The following is a 17,997-nucleotide window of genomic DNA, read 5'->3' as shown; positions in this document are numbered from 1 at the left end:
ATTAAAGGAGATACCCAAACTGATGAAATGCTGAAACAGCTGATTTCAATAATAGAAACAGGACAATGGCCTAACCCAATAACAGAAGAACTCAAATCATACAAAAGATGTGCAGATGAGCTATCAACACATGATGGACTGATCTTGAGAGGGCACAGGATTGTACTTCCCAAAAGAAAAGTGAAACAAGCTCTGAATATAGCTCACGAGACTCATCAAGGAGTAGTTCGCACAAAACAGTACTTAAGAAGTAAGTTTTACTGGCCAAACATGGACATTGATGTAGAAAGACTAATAAGGAATTGTAATGCATGTGTGTTAAATCAACTGCTGCACGACGACCAACCACTTCAACCACTAGACTTGCCACCCAGACCTTGGTCTAAGTTAGGCATAGATATAGTAGGTCCAATTCGCAATGAATATATATTAACAGTCATAGACTATTACTCATCGTACCCAGAAGCAATTGTAATTCCAGACATATCATCTGAAACGGTAATTAGAGAGCTGATGAAAATATTTGCTCGCTTTGGATACCCCTAGAGGTGGTAACGGATAACGGCAAACAATTTGTTGGACGACTGTTTGAGTCATTCCTCAACACAAGTGGAATCAAACACATAAAGGCTTCACCATATTATCCAAGGAGCAATGGGAAGATCGAGCGTTTCCATAGATATTTAAAGAAGGCGTTTACAGCAGCCAAAAGTGAGGGGAAGAATTGGAGGGAGGAGCTCCCTAAGATTCTGATGGCGTATCGCACAACGACTCACAGGGATTCAGGCGAAACTCCAGCCTCTCTTATCTTTGGAAGGGACATTAGGACAAAGCTACCAAACTTGGAGAAGAAAGATGAAAAGTTTGACGACATTCAAAAACACCACGAGTATAAACTCAAAATGAAAAAGTATTCAGATCAAACAAACAAAGCAAAAGAGCACAACTTTAAAATAGGAGACATAGTATACATAGCCAGCATAGAGAATGGTAAGCTTGACGCAAAGTACCGAGACATTCGCTGTTTTGCTTAGAAACACCTCGGACAACTCCTTTGAATTAGTGAACACCGAAGACGGATCTCTGATCATACGGAACGTCAAACATCTTTGACACACTCCTTTGCCGATGGAGTTATCCATTCCTGAACCATCAGTACCAGAAGTGGACACAGGAGCAGAGGAAGTACAAGAGTCACAGCACACATCAGTCATGGATCCTGTGTTTGTACCTCAGACAGATATTACCACTAGGTCAGGGAGGCGTATTAGAATGTCAACACGTTTCAAGGACATGGTCATGTAAAAGGACTGATGTTTTGTAAATTGGAAAAACACAATTTTTTGTAAATTGGAAAAACAAAATGTTTTGTAAATAGAACTGAATCACTCAAGAGAGATTAAGGATAATAGTGTAAGTTCACTAAGAGTCAGGAGAAAATATATGTATTTGATAGAAATTGATAAAATAAATGCTTATTTACTTTATGTTAAATATTGGTGTTAGAAGTGTAATAGAAAAGCATTAGTATTTTAAAACTACAAGGGGAGGAATATGTAGTATAGCTAACACGAGACTTAGAACGAGAGCGGGAGAGAAGCTAGGAGATGCAAAAGACTGGAACGTGTTAAGAGGTTCAATAAACGGAATTAAAGACATATCAAGTGTCATTTCTGAACAACACAACATCCAGCAAAGGGCCGCCAGTGTAACAAATGCAAAAAAATTCAATCACTATGCTAGGGTGTGTAGGACACCACCACAGCACCATCAAGCACAATATAAAGCAAAGAAAGTGCATGCTACTGCAGAGAATGCTGAACAGCAATCAGAAGATGAACTGTACATTGACACTATAACTAAACAGCATGAAAACACAAATAAGGAACATGCCTTTGCAGAATTGGAAATAGGCAAACAGAGGCACAAATTAAAGTTTAAAATAGACACAGGTGTCCAGGCCAACATAATACCAGCAAACACATTCCACCAACTGTTTGGAAATGTAGTGCTAGGCCCACCGTCCAGGCTTTCAGGATACGGTGGGAACATACAGTGTGAAAGGTGCCTGTAAGTTAACCTGCAGGCACAAAAAGAAAACGGTAATGCTAGATTTTGACACAGTCTGTACAGAAAGCGCTCCCCCCGTCCTAGGCATGAGAGCATGTCTAGACCTGAACATTGTCAAAATAGTGCATATGGTCAATGCGCAGCCAGAGCCACACATGAGCCCGATGGATGAGTATGCGGCTGTGTTTCAGGGCATTGGACTGTTTCCTGGAGAGTGTAGTCTTCGCCTGAAACCTGAAGTAACACCAGTGGTGTGACTGCCTCACCGCATCCCATACGCTTTGCGCAGCCTACTCAAAGACGAGTTAGATGAAACGGAGAAAATGGGCATAATCCAAAAGGTCACGAAACAAACAGAATGGGTTAATGCACTGGTGGTAGTGGAAATGCCCAAAACAGGAAAGCTCAGGATTTGTTTAGATCCCCGCCTCCTAAACAAAGCCATCCAGAGACCCCACTATCCACTCCCTACTCTAGATGGCATTACGGCAAGACTGGCAGGGGCACAGTACTTTAGCGTATTAGACGCCAGGTCTGGTTACTGGAACATAAAACTCAGCGAAGAGTCATCAATGCTAACCACATTTAACACTGTCTATGGCAGATACAGGTTCAAGATACTCCTGTTCGGAATCATATCTGCACAAGATGAGTTCCAGAGACGGGTGGACGAGGCCTATGAAGGACTCCACAACGTCGCCGCCATTATCGATGACATCACTGTATATGGCCGCACCAAAAAGGAGCATGATGCCAGCCTGCATGCCATGCTGCAGAGAACCAAAGAGAAAGGAATAAAATTTAACGAAGACAAGAGCATCATCTGTGTGCCGAAGGTGGGCTATTTTGGACACATACTGACACGAGAGGGCGTCCGGCCTGACCCCAACAAAGTCAAAGCAATCAAAGACATGCCCCCACCGCAGAGCAAGGTGGAGCTAGACACAATATTGGGCATGATCACTTACAAGTTTCGGACTCTCGGAGGCAACAAGCCCCGCTCCGAGAACTGTTGAAAGAGAGCAGTGAGTTTGTATGGGACTCGAATCAGGATGCTGCATTCCAGCAAGTGAAAAGCCTCTTAACACAAGAGCCCGGTCCCGTACTAGCCTACTTTGACCCCTCTAAGGATGTGAAGCTGCAGGTGAATGCCTCCAAACATAGATTAGGAGCAGTCCTGCAGCAGGACGAGAAACAAATTGCATATGCATCAAAGGCACTGAATAAGACGGAAGTCAACTATGCTCAAATCGAAAAGAGCTGTACGCTATGCTCTTTGGATGCAAACGATTCCACCAATACCTGTATGGACATCAGGTGACCATGAAGTCAGATCACAAGCTGCTTGAGTCAATCATGCAAAGGCGCTTGGCATCTGCACCGCCGCAGCTCCAGCGCACGATACTACAGTTGCAAAGATACAGCATCAACATTGTTCACAAGCCCAGAAAGCAAATACCAGTCGCGGACACGCGGTCTAGGAAGCTGATTGAGTACAGTGGCAACTCCCTGAGTGAAGGCATGGATTCCCAAATATACACAGTGATCAGCAGTGCTCCGGTGAGCGACCAGAAAATGGCAGAAATCAGGTCTGCCACAGCCAAGGATGAGCAACTCTCAGCCTTGAGACAGGTTATCCAATCAGCGTGGCCTGAGACAGTCAAACAATGTTCTGCTGTCGCTGAATATTGGAATCACAGGGATGAAATACCCGAGACAGATGGCATTCTATTAAAAGGAGAAAAAATCATGGTGCCAAAATCACTCAGAGCAGACATGCTTGCGCACATACACACAGGCCATCTCGGCATGGAGAAGTGTAAGCAGCGTGCGAGAGAGATTCTATTCTGGCCAGGGATGGGTAAACAAATAGAGACACTAGTTGGATCTTGTAGCATTTGCCTAGAGCGATGCCACTCCGTCCCCAAATAGCCAATGCTGCCACACCCCATTCCTGAACGACCTTGGCAGGTCATAGCCACCGACCTGTTCAAATGGAACAACACTGACTTCATAGTTGCAGTTGACTATTATAGCAGGTACTTTGAGGTAGAGAAAATCACAAACCTCACTTCCTCAACTGTCATCCGGAAGCTGAAGGCCATGTTTGCAAGATTTGGAATACCCCAGTCTGTAGTGAGTGATAATGGTCCTTGCTACAGCTCACAGGACTTCAAGAGCTTTGCACAGGCATGGGACTTTGAGCATGTCACAAGCATCCCCCTGTACCCACAGAGCAACGGGTTGGCTGAGAAGACAGTGCAAACAGCCAAACCCCTCATGGACAAAGCACACATATAGAGGTCAGACCCGTACCTCAGCTTATTGGAATACAGGAACACACCAGTGGATGGACTCAACTCCCCAGCACAGCTGTTAATGAGCAGAGCCTTGCGCTCAGTCCTTCCAACCACTGCAAAACAGCTACAACCAGAACTCGGTTGTCGCAGCGCAGTCCATGGCAGGAGAGAACTGTGCCAAAAACGACAAAAACAGTATTATGACAGAAATGCCAAAATGCTACCTGCACTGCCGAGAGGAGCCACAGTCCCGAGTCCAACAGCCAACTGGAATGTGGAAACCCATTACAGTTGTCGGACCAGCTGAGACCCAAAGATCTTACAACATCATCATAGATGAGGGTCAAGCGCTTCAACGCAGTCGACGACACCTTCTACAGACCAACGAATGTGATGCAGGTCAGGAAGTTAACGCACATGAAACAGGTAGAGCCCCAATCCACTGAGTCTAAGACTGTACAGCAAAGTGTGTCAGGTTCCCCAAGAGTGTCACCACAACACGTAACTACCAGGTCAGGACGTGTGGTTAAGCCAAAAGTTATCTTTGACCTGTGACTGTTTGAAATCAACATAAAAAAAGCAGAAAGGTTGATATTGTGTTGCAAAAAAAAAAAAGTTGTTAAAAATGTGAATTGATGTTGCACTGAAATATGTGTATTATTGTTCACGATGTTCCGGAATGTGAATTGAGCTACTCGGGGCCATTGAAGATTCATTTGCAGATTTATTTCATTGGTACAATAATTGAAAATGTCTATTTTGTTATTGATAGATTTATGTTGACATTATAGCGTACTGCACTTGCATATCACCAAGTATTTTTTTTTCTTTAAAAGAAGGGGGATGTAATATCCATAGGTCAGGATATAAAGGTATGATCCAATAATGGTCTAGTCCAGCACGACGCTAGGTGATGATGTCACTGACCTATCCTAGAGATTCAGGAAATGCACCAGACGGAAGGGATTGTGTATGCATGGTAGACCACAGTAAACACAGAACACCAAACGTTATTTGATGTGTGGACATTGCTTCATTCGAGACACTGTAGAGGGACCGTTAGGAGGCAACCCTTTTAAATATTACACCAGCTACAGCATTTCCATTCAAGAGAGTGACATCCCACTTTAAATATCTCGGGGTGGTGGTACCTCGCTCCTTTCATATGCTATTTAAATGAAATTTCACATCTCTGATCAAGCAGTGCAAGCAGGAGATACACCGCTGGTGCTCCTTACCTCTATCACTAGCTGACTGTATTAACCTAATTAAAATGAATATTTTTCCTAGATTTCTCTATTTGTTCCAAAATATTCTGACTTTTAGTCCTAAAAAAAACATTTTTTTTATCACTGGACCAAATCCTCACTGGATTTATATGGGATAGCAAAACACCGCGTATTCGTAAGTCATTTCTACAAAGGCCGAAAAGGTTAGGAGGTATGGTCATGCCTCACCTTTTTCACCATTATTGGACTAGCAATATGAAAACATTATAATGTGGGTGAGGGATGGTACAGAAGCTCCAGTCTGGGTAAAATTTAAATCTTTTAAATTGAGTCCTTAATCTCGGCCCCTTTACCACTTTGTGCTGGCTCTTTTGAAAATCCTGTCGTTACCCATACATTAAAGATCTGGGTACAGTTTCGCAAACATTTTGGGTTGCAGAACGCTTCACTTCAGGCTCCTGTTTTTGCAAATCATCTTTTCACCCTCTCTATGTCAGACCTGGCTTTCCGGGCTTGACATGGGAATGGCATTACAGTTGTTAAAGATTTATATATAAACGGAGTATTTGCATCATTTGAACAATTGTCAGAAAAGTATGCCCTGCCACACTCCCATTTTTTTTCGATACCTTCAGGTTAGGCACTTTGTACAAAAAGGCTATCAGCCTTTCCCAGAGCAACCTCCAAGATCTTTAGATGCTCTTTTAGGATTTAATACTAGTCTCAAAGGGGCCATCTCCTGGATATATGATGTAATTAACACTATTAATCCACAATCTCTAAACAGCCTAAGGACAATTTGGGAACAAGACCTAGGCCTGTCTTTTGCAGAGGACCAGTGGACTTCAATTCTCGACCTAGTACAGACCTCATCTCTTTGTGCTAGACATGGTCTAACACAATTCAAGATTGTTCATCGTCTTCATCTCACTAAGGAGAAACTGGCAAGGATATACTCAAACATTGATCACACCTGTGATCAATGTAAGACTACCACTGCAAACTGGTTGCACATGTTTTGGTCACGCTCAAGCCTTCAGACTTTTTGGGAAAAGGTCTTTGAATCCCTTAGTGACATGTATAATATGACAATTGTATCTCAGCCCATTATTGCCATTTGGATTGAGGCCAGATGATGCAGTGTGGTCGACCGAGATGTACAATGTGGTTGCCTTTACTACTCTGTTAGCTCAACGTCTCATCCTCCTCAATTGGAGATGGCTTAAAGAGATTACGTTTTACCTGAAGCTTGAAAAAAATCAAATTTACATTGAAGGGGAATGCAAATAAATTTGAAAGAGTCTGGAGGCCTTTTATTACCTACTATGATAACCTAACCCAAATAACAGACTGGGATAGTTCATAAGCTAATAATTTCTTGGTTGGAGCAGAACTGTAGCAGTCTAATTAAGAATTAGTTTAAAAAGGTAATGAGTGTATTTTTTTAATTATTAAATTTTTTTTCTCCCTTGTATAGCTGTCATATATGTATTTGTACTTGATGTCATTTCAGAGGATGTTAGGAGGGAGGGTTGGAGACATGTTAGGGAGTAGGGGAGGGATGGGAATTATAGTGGATTTATTTCATGTTGTCTCTAATTTGTAAAATGTAAAATCCAATAAATATGTTTACAAAAAATTGTGAGCTTGCCAACACTGTCCAAAACATGACTATATGACATCAATTTCCTCCCTCAAAACAACCACCCTTATGGTTTGTGTATATGACATCTGCCATGTTTGCTCGCCTTGAGCTCCTGGATGGTGTTGTGGAGCTGCCTGCGCTCCATCTCGCCAGCATGGATTGCATCCCTCTGGTTAGCAATGGTCCCCTGGAAAGACCGGATATCTTCTTCCCTGTCTCTGAGGGTGGCCTGGAGGCAGGCCAAAGTGGACTCCTGCACTGACAGTTTCTTCTGGAATAGAGAGTGGAGAAGAAAGTGAGGAAAGAGACTGGAAAATAGCCTTTTTTTCTTTTATTCATCTACTTATTCTCTTTTCCCACTGAGTCTAGTTCAGGGTCATGAGGAGCTGAAGCCTATCCCAGCAGACAGCAGGGAGACATCCTGGACAGGTCACTAGTCCACAACAGGGACACTTCATACCAGCAAACCATTTAGAGTCTGCAATTCAACTGTCAGTCGGGCCTTTTGGACTTTAAGGGGTAACTGAAGAATTTAGAAGCAACCTACATGAGCACATGGAGAACACGTAAACTTCTCCACACAGTCGTGGATAAAATCCAGGATGTTCTTGCTGTGAGGTAGCAGCATTAAAGGGCAATTCCAGTATTTTTAAACTTGGGCCCAATTTTTCCATCATTTGGGGTCTAAATGACTAATAGGGACACACATTTTTGGAATTGGTCCAGTACTGAGCGAGAACGCTTCAGCGAGCAGCCGCGAAACAGGCTGCAATGTAATGCTTGGGGGCAAGTTTTCCCATCAAAGTATGTCCACTAAAAGTGATTGATTTTACTCTTTAACCACACAGCCAAGGTGCTGCACTTTAGTTTTTCACCTGCCTTTTCAATAGTGTAAAGAAATATCGAACAGTGATAAGCACTTTGACACATTAACCGCATTCAGAGCAAGAAACCAACTTTCTCAGCAGTGAGGTCTTCTTGATCCAAAATCTCAGTATATCCGCAGCTGTTCTGCTTTGTAGAAAAGAGAAGGCCATGACTTTTACCTTGCCTAAGCATATGGTAGGATGGTAGAACCAAGAGTGGAACATGGTGCCAACTCTGGCCAAGTTGAGGATTCCATTCTATCTTGGACATCCTATGTTTAAAATGTATGCATGGTATCCATAGGAAAAAAGACGCCAGGCTTAACATTCTTAAAAGTCTCATACTTTGAGAGTTTGAAGCTCCAACTCCTGGGTATCTCGGAAGGTCTCCATAGCCTTGTACTTGTCACACAGGTTGGAAAGGTCCCTCTGGAGGTTGTTCTTGTCACTAGTGGTTTTCTCCAGTTCCTCCGTGACCCCTAACAAAGCCTTCAGCTCCACCTCGTACTGACTAAAAGACACACATAACACCCACAGATGCAAAATAATGATGCCACCCAGTGCAAAGGTTTTGAAAGAGCCTTTTGAAAAGCTATTTAAAAATAATTGCATCAGTGTGACAACTAGACTAGGAATAGGGATAAATCTCAGTTAGGTGCAGAAATACTGTATAATACAAAGATCCGTCAATTACAAAAATAAAATAAAATTAATGGCACATTCATGTACTCCTTTAATTTAATATTAGACTACAGAACGTGTACCAACATTTACCAAACCAACATCTATCAAAATAGTTGGAGACATAATCCGCACTGGTACCTGATCAAGTTTGTCAGTTTGTCCAATTCTTGCTTCAGCTCCACCTCTCTTTGCTGCATCTGGGCGACTGAACCCCTTAGCTCCTTGTTCTCCTGATGGACCGTCTTGACCTTGTTGTGACTCTTGCCTACCATATTGCTGACCTTGTCCTTGAGGTCCCTGGGGCGCTGCTGACTGGCTCCACCTAGGGCTGTGTGATATGACCAAAATCTCATATCACGATATAGGTCATTCATATCATGATGACGATACATATCACGATATAGCACTTTGTATAAATTAAATTAATAGAGTTTACATAAAATGGCCACATGGAAAGGCCTATTTCTTATTACATTTTTAATTATATACTCGATAGATAAAAGGTACTTACTCATATTTGATTATTACTTTTTTTTTTTTAGAACTTTTGTGCAAATTTTCAATTACGCATGGAACAAAATATAAAATGTTAATGTCTGGGTTTTGTTTTGAGCACTCGACTGTGCTCTTCCTGCTCTCATCTGTAGACTCTCTCCGTACTGTTTGACATAATTCTTGCGTAGGTGGTAAAAGATTCTAGTGGTGTTTGAGTCTGTTGTGGGGACCGGCGTGCGGCATATTTTGCAAAGTACAGTTCTCTTTCATAGCATTCGTTTCGATGTCTAAGTATGGGATACCCCCCCTCGCGTATTCACAGAAGCACTTGTACCATTATGCCAGCCCTGACTGGCTGGCTGTCATGATGTCTGCATCAGGGCGCTGCACCTTATATATGACTGACACAGCGTCACTCGTCATTCAGTCACCTCTTCTCACTTCAGTAGCAAGCTACTGTCCCGTATTTAAACTGACTAGCTAAACTGTCCTCAGACCAGAGCGAACACCTCCATTGCCGAACGCTAGCCGCTGACATACTGGTACGACTGTCTTCACCATAGGTCGTTTTTTTTACTCTGGCCTGTCCCCAAAAAGCAGAGTATTTCTGCTTCTACAAGCTAGCTAGCATGTTAACTTTGCTACTCTGAGCAAGCTAACGATACCGGGAACCTGCAGTCACCTCACCACTTGTCCACCATTGGAGCTAGCTAACGAGATTATTTTGCTCTGGCCTGTCCCCAAACAGCGGAGTATTTCTGCTTCTACAAGCTAGCTAGCACGTTAACTTTGCTACTCTGAGCAAGCTAACGACACCGGGAACCTGCAGTCACCGCACTGCTTGTCCAACGTTGGAGCTACCTAACAAGATTAACACTCCAGATAATTATTCTAAAACTTAAGCACGCCAGCTAAATGGATACAGCTGCCAAGCTGCTTCCCACCTTGGAGCAAGCTGATTCCTGTAATACAGTGTGTTTGGACACAATTGCAGAGAAGAGGCAGAGGCAGTTGGTAAGTACTAAGTCACTTTACTGGACTTCAGCAAACACACAATAACCAAAAAAACCACTGCCAAACAGGACAACAAAAATGCAAACAAGAATAGACATAAAATACTAAACTAAGGAAACACTCTCTCACACAGAGGAGGCAGACAAGGGTTCAGGAGACACGGGCTTCCACAGACCGACGCGAAGCCTCTCCAAGACTCGACGACGTATGTCTGCAAAGCACCCAGTCATATAGTCCCCAGCAGAGGTGCACCGAATCACAGGCCAATCAAGGAGACTGGGCGCAGGTGAAACAAAGCACCAATCCAGAGATGGGAGAGCCCAGATCACAGACTATGACAGGTGCACCTAATCACAGGCCAGCCAGTATACAGGTGCCACTCATACTGGCTGATTGCAGGCCGATAGGGAAATGGCATACCTGTTGGCTGCTGATCCTCTGGCCAGTAATACTGTCAGATTCTGCCCCCCTGTGCACCTGTGGAAACAAAATTGAGCAAACACACACACCGGGTCTGCTCCGCATGTCTCGGGCTGGAACACACCCGAGCCGCTGTCAACAACCCCGGCTCATGCACTCACTGTGCTCACTTCACGGCTAAGAGCCTCCGCCGAAGACTAGCCTGCCAGGCTAGCCTCTCGTATAAGGACCCTATTTTCACCAGTCCCACCCCCGAGGAACCCCAGTTTGGTGTGATTGAGGAGGACAGAGAATCAGAAGGCAAAGATTTCCTGGTGTCGGAGGAGGACGATGAGGGTAGTTCTTCCTTCGTCCCCCCTGGCACAGATTCCCAGCTCTCCATACTTGTCCGCAGCTAAAGGTGAGGATGAGGCTGCATAGCCTCCACCTAGCATTGACAGCACGATGTGTGTAAATGCACTGCAGATAGACTTGAGAATCCCATGGCCCACTGTCGTTGCGGAGAGTCTCCGGTCCTGCTACAAGGGGAAGAAATTGCCCCAGGCCAAGTGGACTGTGACAAAGCTTCTCCTGGTGTTCTCCGAGCTCCTGGAAGAAGTCACCGTCTCATGGAAAGAAAATCCATATTCCAGCAAGACCCATTGAAAGAGCGTCTTCCCTGCTTCCCTACCAGAGGAGAGGGGCGGGGGGCATGGCCCTCCCATCTTTAAGGGATTAGTACTTATCAGCTCAGCTGAGACCCCTTGTATACTGGTGTAACCAATCTTATGTGGCCAAATTGAAGACTATAGAGTTATCCTCAACTGATACACCAATACAGCCATTGCTTGGCTGTGTTGGCAAAGAGAAAGAAATATTACAGACAGCGAGTCAATGGGTGATTTTTTTCATTGAAAATATGGGGGGAAGTGGTTAAACGTTTTCAACCCGAGAGAGATAAGAAGCTAACCTGCTTAGATCGTCGGCGGCATATGATTCTGACTTTACACCGGCATCTTTAGATGGTAGATATAAACAACGGGTCTATTTGGTATCACTTCTATATGCAATATTGTTAAAAACTGGGAGCTTGACAGTTTGATCATCTATGTCAGACACATTGGTTGGGGAGGCAGGAATTTTATAGGTATTTACAACTCCGTGATTACTTTTCTAAAAAGATAAAAAGTTCTAATCCAAAAGAGATTCCAGCTATCATTCATGTATTCATTGATGCATCTAACTCAGAAAGCAACAGACATCTTATAAGTGAGATATACTATGGTATCACATCACTGAATAAGGATTCCACAGACTATGTGAAACAACGATGGGAAAAAGAGCTGGACACGGAAATATCTGACGACATGTGGTTGGATGCCTGGAAAACGCAATCGTCCTCCACCAACTCCCGGACCTGGAGAGACTTCTGCTGGAAAAACCTGATTCGCTTTTTTATCACCCCTATACAGAAGTCCAAACAAACCGGCACTCAGCTGAGCTGTTGGAGGGAATGTGGAGAAATCATGGTTGATCATGCTCATATTTTTTGGTCATATCCTTCCATTCAGACTTTTTGGAAGGAAGTATACATCAGTACTACATTCTCATCCTTGTGTCTTGGACATATTCCTGATGGACTAAATAAAACTGATGTCTATCTTTTGAAGGTCTTGCTGGAGGCAAGTAAAAAGGCCATTACTACAAAACACAGGCTTCAGAAAAATAGTCCTACAATTGGACTTTTCATCAATATTGTCAAACAATTACATCTTTCAGAACAGATGACTTACTCTATTCAGCTCCAAAAAGAACTGGGGGAAAAACAGTGGGAAAAATTGTGTATTTATTTGGCCAAAGAGAAGGATAGCTCATAGTTATTGTAAGTATACTGTATACGAGACATTCTACTTTAGCGGTTTCCAGATCGTCCCATGACCTCCATTTTTTTTGGGGGGGGGGGGTTTCTGTTCTTTTTTTCCTGTTTGTTGTTGTTGGGTTTTTTTTCTTGTTTTTTTTTTTTGCTCTTGGTTCCTGAAGAAAATACCCAGAAATAAAAAGATTTTTTGAAAAAAGGAGCGTCTTCCCTGGATTTTGAAGGGATGGATAAGCATGCCATGGCATGCGTTTCCCCGGCAGACTCCCAGCTCTCCATGCCTGTCCACTGCTAAAGGTGAGGGTGAAGCTGCACAGCCTCTGCCTAGCGCTGACATGCACGACGTGTGCAAATGCACCGCGGAGAGACTGGGAATCCTATGGCCCATTGTCATTGCAGAGGTTACTCGGTCCCACTACAAAAGGAAGAAATTGCCCCAGGTCAAGTGGACTGTGAGACAGCGTTTCCCAGTGTTCCCTGAGCTCCTGGAAGAAGTCTCCATCCCACGGAAAGAAAATCCATACTCCAGCAAGAACCCCATTCACGGGGCATCTTCCCTGGATTTTGAAGGGATGGATAAGCATGCCATGGCCCGCATGCCGCCCATGGAGCCGCTGGTGACAGCCCACCTCTACCCATGGTTGTCAGCTACATCATCTAGACCACCCACCCTCCTCGCTAAAGCCTACTGCATCCAGTCCGCCATGACTGAGCGAGCTTACAAGGCGGTAGCCCTGATGGTGAGAGCACTCATGTCACCTCCATTTTTGTCTGCTTACCAAGTGGAGCTATTTGACGACATGACCGAGGTACCCGATGCTTCCATGTGGGATGATATTACCACAATTGCGGATATCTGTCTGTGTGCGATGCGCTGTCCAGGCCACGGGGAAGTGTATGTTGATGCTGGTGTTGCAGAAGAGGGCAAGATGGCTCAATGTGACAAACTTGTCGGATAAAGAGAAGGGGGACATCTTGGACATCCCAGTTGTTCCTGATGGCATATTTGGCTCCACTCTCACTTCCACGCAAAAGAGACGTGGGGCAAAGAAAAAGGAAGATGAAGCCTTACAGCTCTGTCTCCCATGGAAAGCGGATGTGCCAGCCGTCCCCCATTCCCTGGCAGTCCAACGTTCCAGTATGTCCGGGGAGGAATCCCCCCCGTGCCAACCCTCTCTCTTGGTGGCGTGTGGGCCCAGAGCCCAGTTTGTGCATCCCAGTCAAGAGGAGACGAGGCTCAGTTCAAATGTGGGATTGTTTAAAGCCACATTCAAGTCTCATGAGCACTCACACACACTGAAAAAAAAGGTTCATTCACTGACACATCCGGGCACACAAGCGAGGGCCCAGTATTGCATTTTTCCAAAAGGGAAAAAGATAAATGCAAAGTTGCAAAACAGTGTTTCCCCCTATAACACCACCAGAGGGGACCAATGCCCTCCCTGGGATGAAACAGCCCTGGGCGGTTGTCCCGAGTCTATCCGTTCACTGTCAGCCGCTAAGGGGCAGCGTCGTACAGTTAAAAGAGGCTCCCAGAGATCGTGTAGCTCAGACAGAGCTTCACTCACCTCTATCTTCACGGATAGGGAGTTGGAAAACATGCACGGTGTCAAAATAGCTGTTGAAGACACTGGTCAGCGGCTACAGACTTAAATTCGCCACACAGCACCTCCTCGCTTCAGTGGCGTCATTGCGTCCCGTGCTCATGGAGAGTCAGCCTGGGTGTTACAGGTGGAAATATCTGCCTTGTTAAACAAAAACGCCATAGGAATAGTGCCACACCAGCAGAGGCTAGACGGTCTCTATTCAAGTTATTTCCTGGTCCCAAAGATGGCGGCATTCATCCCATTCTGGACCTATGTGCTTTAAACAAGTATCTCAGGAGATACAAGTTTCGCATGCTCACACACACAGCCCTGATACGCTTGGTGGGCCGGGCGATTGCTTCACATCGATTGACCTGGAGGACGCATATTTTCACATCCCCATTTATCCTCCACACAGGAAATATTTAAGGTTGGCCTTTCAGGACACCGTGTACGAGTACCTAGCACTCCCATTTGACCTGTCACTGAGCCCGAGGGTGTTTGTGAAATGTGTCGAGGGGGCTATAGCTCGCCTCAGGGAGCGAGGCATCTGCTTAGCCACCTATCTGGACGACTGGCTGCTGCTGGCACGCTCGGAGCAGGAGGCTGTTACGCACACGGGCATTGTGTTGACACACCTGGCTGAGCTGGGATTTGTGGTGAACAGGGAAAAGAGCGTGTTAACACTGAGACAGGACATAGCTTTTCTGGGTTTCATGCTGAATTCGCTCACCCACACGGCCCGCCTGCCAACCAAGAGAGTGGACGTATTCAGGTCCACTCTGGCGCATTTTGTCATAACAAAATGGGTCACATACAGTCTGTCTGTCAGGTTATTGGGACTGATGGTGTCAGCGCTCCTGGTGGTAAGGCTGGGCAGGCTGTACATGAGAGATTTCCAATGTTGAATGGCTTTTCTCAGACTGGACCCCGTGCACCACAGACCCCACAGGATTACGGTGTCTGCATCATGCACTCTCACACTTCGCTCTTGGAAACGGCCGTCTCTCCTGACGGAGGGTGTGCCTATGGGCACGACATTGGCCAGAAAAGTACTGACAATGGATGCCAGCCTATCGGGCTGGGGCAGTGTTTTCGAAGGGCAGGGCAGTAAATGGGGTCTGGAGCACACATCTCCATCACACCCATATTAACTACTTGGAGCTTCTAGCAGAGTTTCTAGTGCCAAAACATTTTCTGCTGTTTCTCCGGGGACATCATGTGCTGGTGAGGATGGACAGTACAACCATGGTAGCCTATATCAACCGCCAGGGAGGTCTGCGCTCCCCACAGCTGCACATATTGGCACGCGAATTGATGTTGTGGAGCGATGCACAACTCTCTGTGAGGGCGACGCACATCCCTGGGATTCAGAACTTGGGTGCAGACCTCTTGTCCAGAGGGAATCCCCTTTACACAGAATGGAAACTGCACCCGGCTGTAGTGGATCAGATTTGGACACAGTTCGGCCACGCAGCAGTGGACCTGTTTGTGTCAGGGGAGAACTCACAGTGCCCACTGTTTTTCTCCCTGCACGACCAGAGCGCATCACTGGAGTGGTTGCGTGTGCACATGAGTGGCTGCGTGTTCCACTATACGTGTTTCCCCCACTAGCCTTGATTCCCCCGAAATTGTTCAGGGTGCGGGATACCCGTCTTTCCCTGATTTTAATCGCTCTTCACTGGCCCTCCATGCATTGGCTGGCGGAAAGTGAAGCAACTCCTCTGTGGTCACCTGTGGCCCCTCCCGCTGCACAGAGACCTCCTCTCAAGCATGTGGGCAGACATTTCACCCCCACACAGAGCAGCTCGTCCTGTGGGCCTGGTCCATGAGTGGTTTAATTTAAGACATACTGGACTATCACACAGGGTCATTAATACTATTCAGAATGCCAGAGCATCATCCACCAGGTCCCTTTATGACTTTAAGTGGACAGTGTTTGAGGAATGGTGTGCTAGTGCACAGGAAATTTCCTTTCAGTGTTTGGTTGGTGCAATTTTGTCCTTTCTACAGGACCTGATTGACAGGAAGAAGGCATTTTCTACTGTCAAGGTTCACTTGACTGATATTTCCGCTTGCAGTGTCGGTTTTGATGGTAAGCTGGCAGGCCAGCATCCCCTTGTTTCTCGGTCTATGAAGGGTGTGGAGACTGTTACCCAGCTCTATGCCTGTCACCCTCCTGGGATTTGATTGTAGTTCTGGAGGCCCTCACCAGTCATCCCTTTGAGCCACTCAAACACATAAACATGAAAATGTTGTCTCTTAAGGTGGCTTTGTTGTGGGCTTTGGCTACGGCTAAGTGTGTGAGTGATATTCACGTTCTGTCTGGGCACCCTGCTTGTATGCGGTTCACCCCGGGGAACCTTGGAGTGACCTTGAAGCCTAATCCTGCTTTGGTCCCTAAAATGGTCAATCCATGCTTGCCAGTGGACCTGACAGCTTTTCAGCCACCTCCTCACAGTTCTGTGGAGCAGCAGTGCCTGCATATGTTGTGCACAGTTCACACTTCACACACTTAACGTGGAGCGAACAAGGGCCTTCAGGAAAGGGGATCAGTTGTTTGTGTACTGGGCTAAGCCCCACAGGGGCAAGCCCATTGCCAAAGACTTTCTCATGGATGCTATCACACTGGCTTACTCCAGCTCAGGCCTTCAGGTTCCATCTGGGTTGCGGGCACACTCTACTAGGGGTCTTGCGACCTCTTGGGCTCTGTTTAGGGGGGGGGTCTCTATCCAGGATCTCTGTGCCGCAGCTAGCTGGTCATCGCCCCTCACATTTGCAAGGTTTTATAAGTTGGATGTTACATCTTCAAGCCTTGCTCATGCTGTCCTGAGCGTGGGTCCCTCAGTGGACCTGCCTCATCCACACATTTCTTCGTGAGGGTCAGTCATTGAGATAAGCTTGTCTAGCAATACGGGAGTCTCCATATCCCATAGTGAGACATCAAAACGATTGCTATGAAAGAGAACTTTAGGTTACTTCCGTAACCCCAGTTCTCTCAGTAGCATGAGCGAGATGTCTCACCAGACCGCCCTTCTTGCTGCTGGGGTGAAGTGAGAAGAGGTGTGCTTGTTCTGAATGACGAGTGACGCTGCATCAGTCATGTATAAGGTGCAGGGCCCTGATGCAGATATCATGATTGCCAGCCAATCAAGGCAGGCGTCATGGTACAAGTGCTTCTGTGAATACACAAGGGGGCGTATCCCATAATGAGACATCTCACTAATGCTACTCAGAGAACTGGGGTTACAGAAGTAACCTAAAGGTTTCTGGCCCGTGTCAAACTTTTCATATCCAAACCACATCCATATGATAGAAGTAGCACCTCTTTTAGGGACAAGCTCCTCGTTTTGTCCTGGCTGGTCAGACTCCTTCTATTAGGAATTACCCCGTTCTGCATTACATTCACTGTCCTCCATGTTTGTTTGTATTGCCTTCATGCAAATCTGTCTGCGTCCAGGTTGTGCAAAGAGCGGAAAGGGTCGTCCAAATGGCGAAAAATATTGCCATAAAGAGTATGATTTGCGACAAACGAAATAGATGATAGAGTTTAACATGAAACGATAGACGTTTTCTATCGTCATATGTTATATATCGCACAGCCCTAGCTCTGGGTACATCTTTGGACAGCACTGCCCATTGAACAGCGGTTGTGAGACATGACAAATTGATTATATGATAATTAGATCCAGTGGTGTACCTTAAAATCCCGTGCTCCCCCTCCCGCGGGAAGGGGGCCTGGGGCCCTTTCACCATGGAGGTGCAGTTATAGTGACACCGGCATAATTAACTAAAAAATAAATATTACAAGCAATGTAATAATATTGTGTGTG

At 45.5% G+C, this 17,997-nt stretch overlaps 1 protein-coding gene and 1 pseudogene across 1 annotated transcript in view; one reads left to right on the top strand and one right to left on the bottom strand.

Annotated features, from left to right (window-relative positions):
• The window catches only part of LOC130120404 (carboxy-terminal kinesin 2-like), a 97,809-nt gene extending 88,662 nt beyond the window's left edge, over window positions 1-9,147 (bottom strand). Inside the window, exons 1-3 of the mRNA XM_056288944.1 lie at window positions 8,933-9,147; window positions 8,456-8,621; window positions 7,348-7,515 (exon numbers count right to left, since the gene is read on the bottom strand). Of these exons, the coding sequence (XP_056144919.1) occupies window positions 7,348-7,515; window positions 8,456-8,621; window positions 8,933-9,147 (549 nt within the window). The remainder of the gene's footprint in view (window positions 1-7,347; window positions 7,516-8,455; window positions 8,622-8,932) is intronic.
• A 3,667-nt stretch (window positions 9,148-12,814) lies between these two features.
• LOC130120403 (uncharacterized) lies at window positions 12,815-16,010 on the top strand (annotated as a pseudogene).
• The last annotated feature ends 1,987 nt before the right edge of the window (window positions 16,011-17,997 follow it).

Source organism: Lampris incognitus, chromosome 11 (genome assembly GCF_029633865.1).
Source record: "Lampris incognitus isolate fLamInc1 chromosome 11, fLamInc1.hap2, whole genome shotgun sequence".
Lineage (NCBI taxonomy): Eukaryota > Metazoa > Chordata > Actinopteri > Lampriformes > Lampridae > Lampris > Lampris incognitus.
The sequence above is the reverse complement of the archived record's forward strand: the minus strand, read 5'-3'. Positions and strand labels throughout refer to the sequence as shown.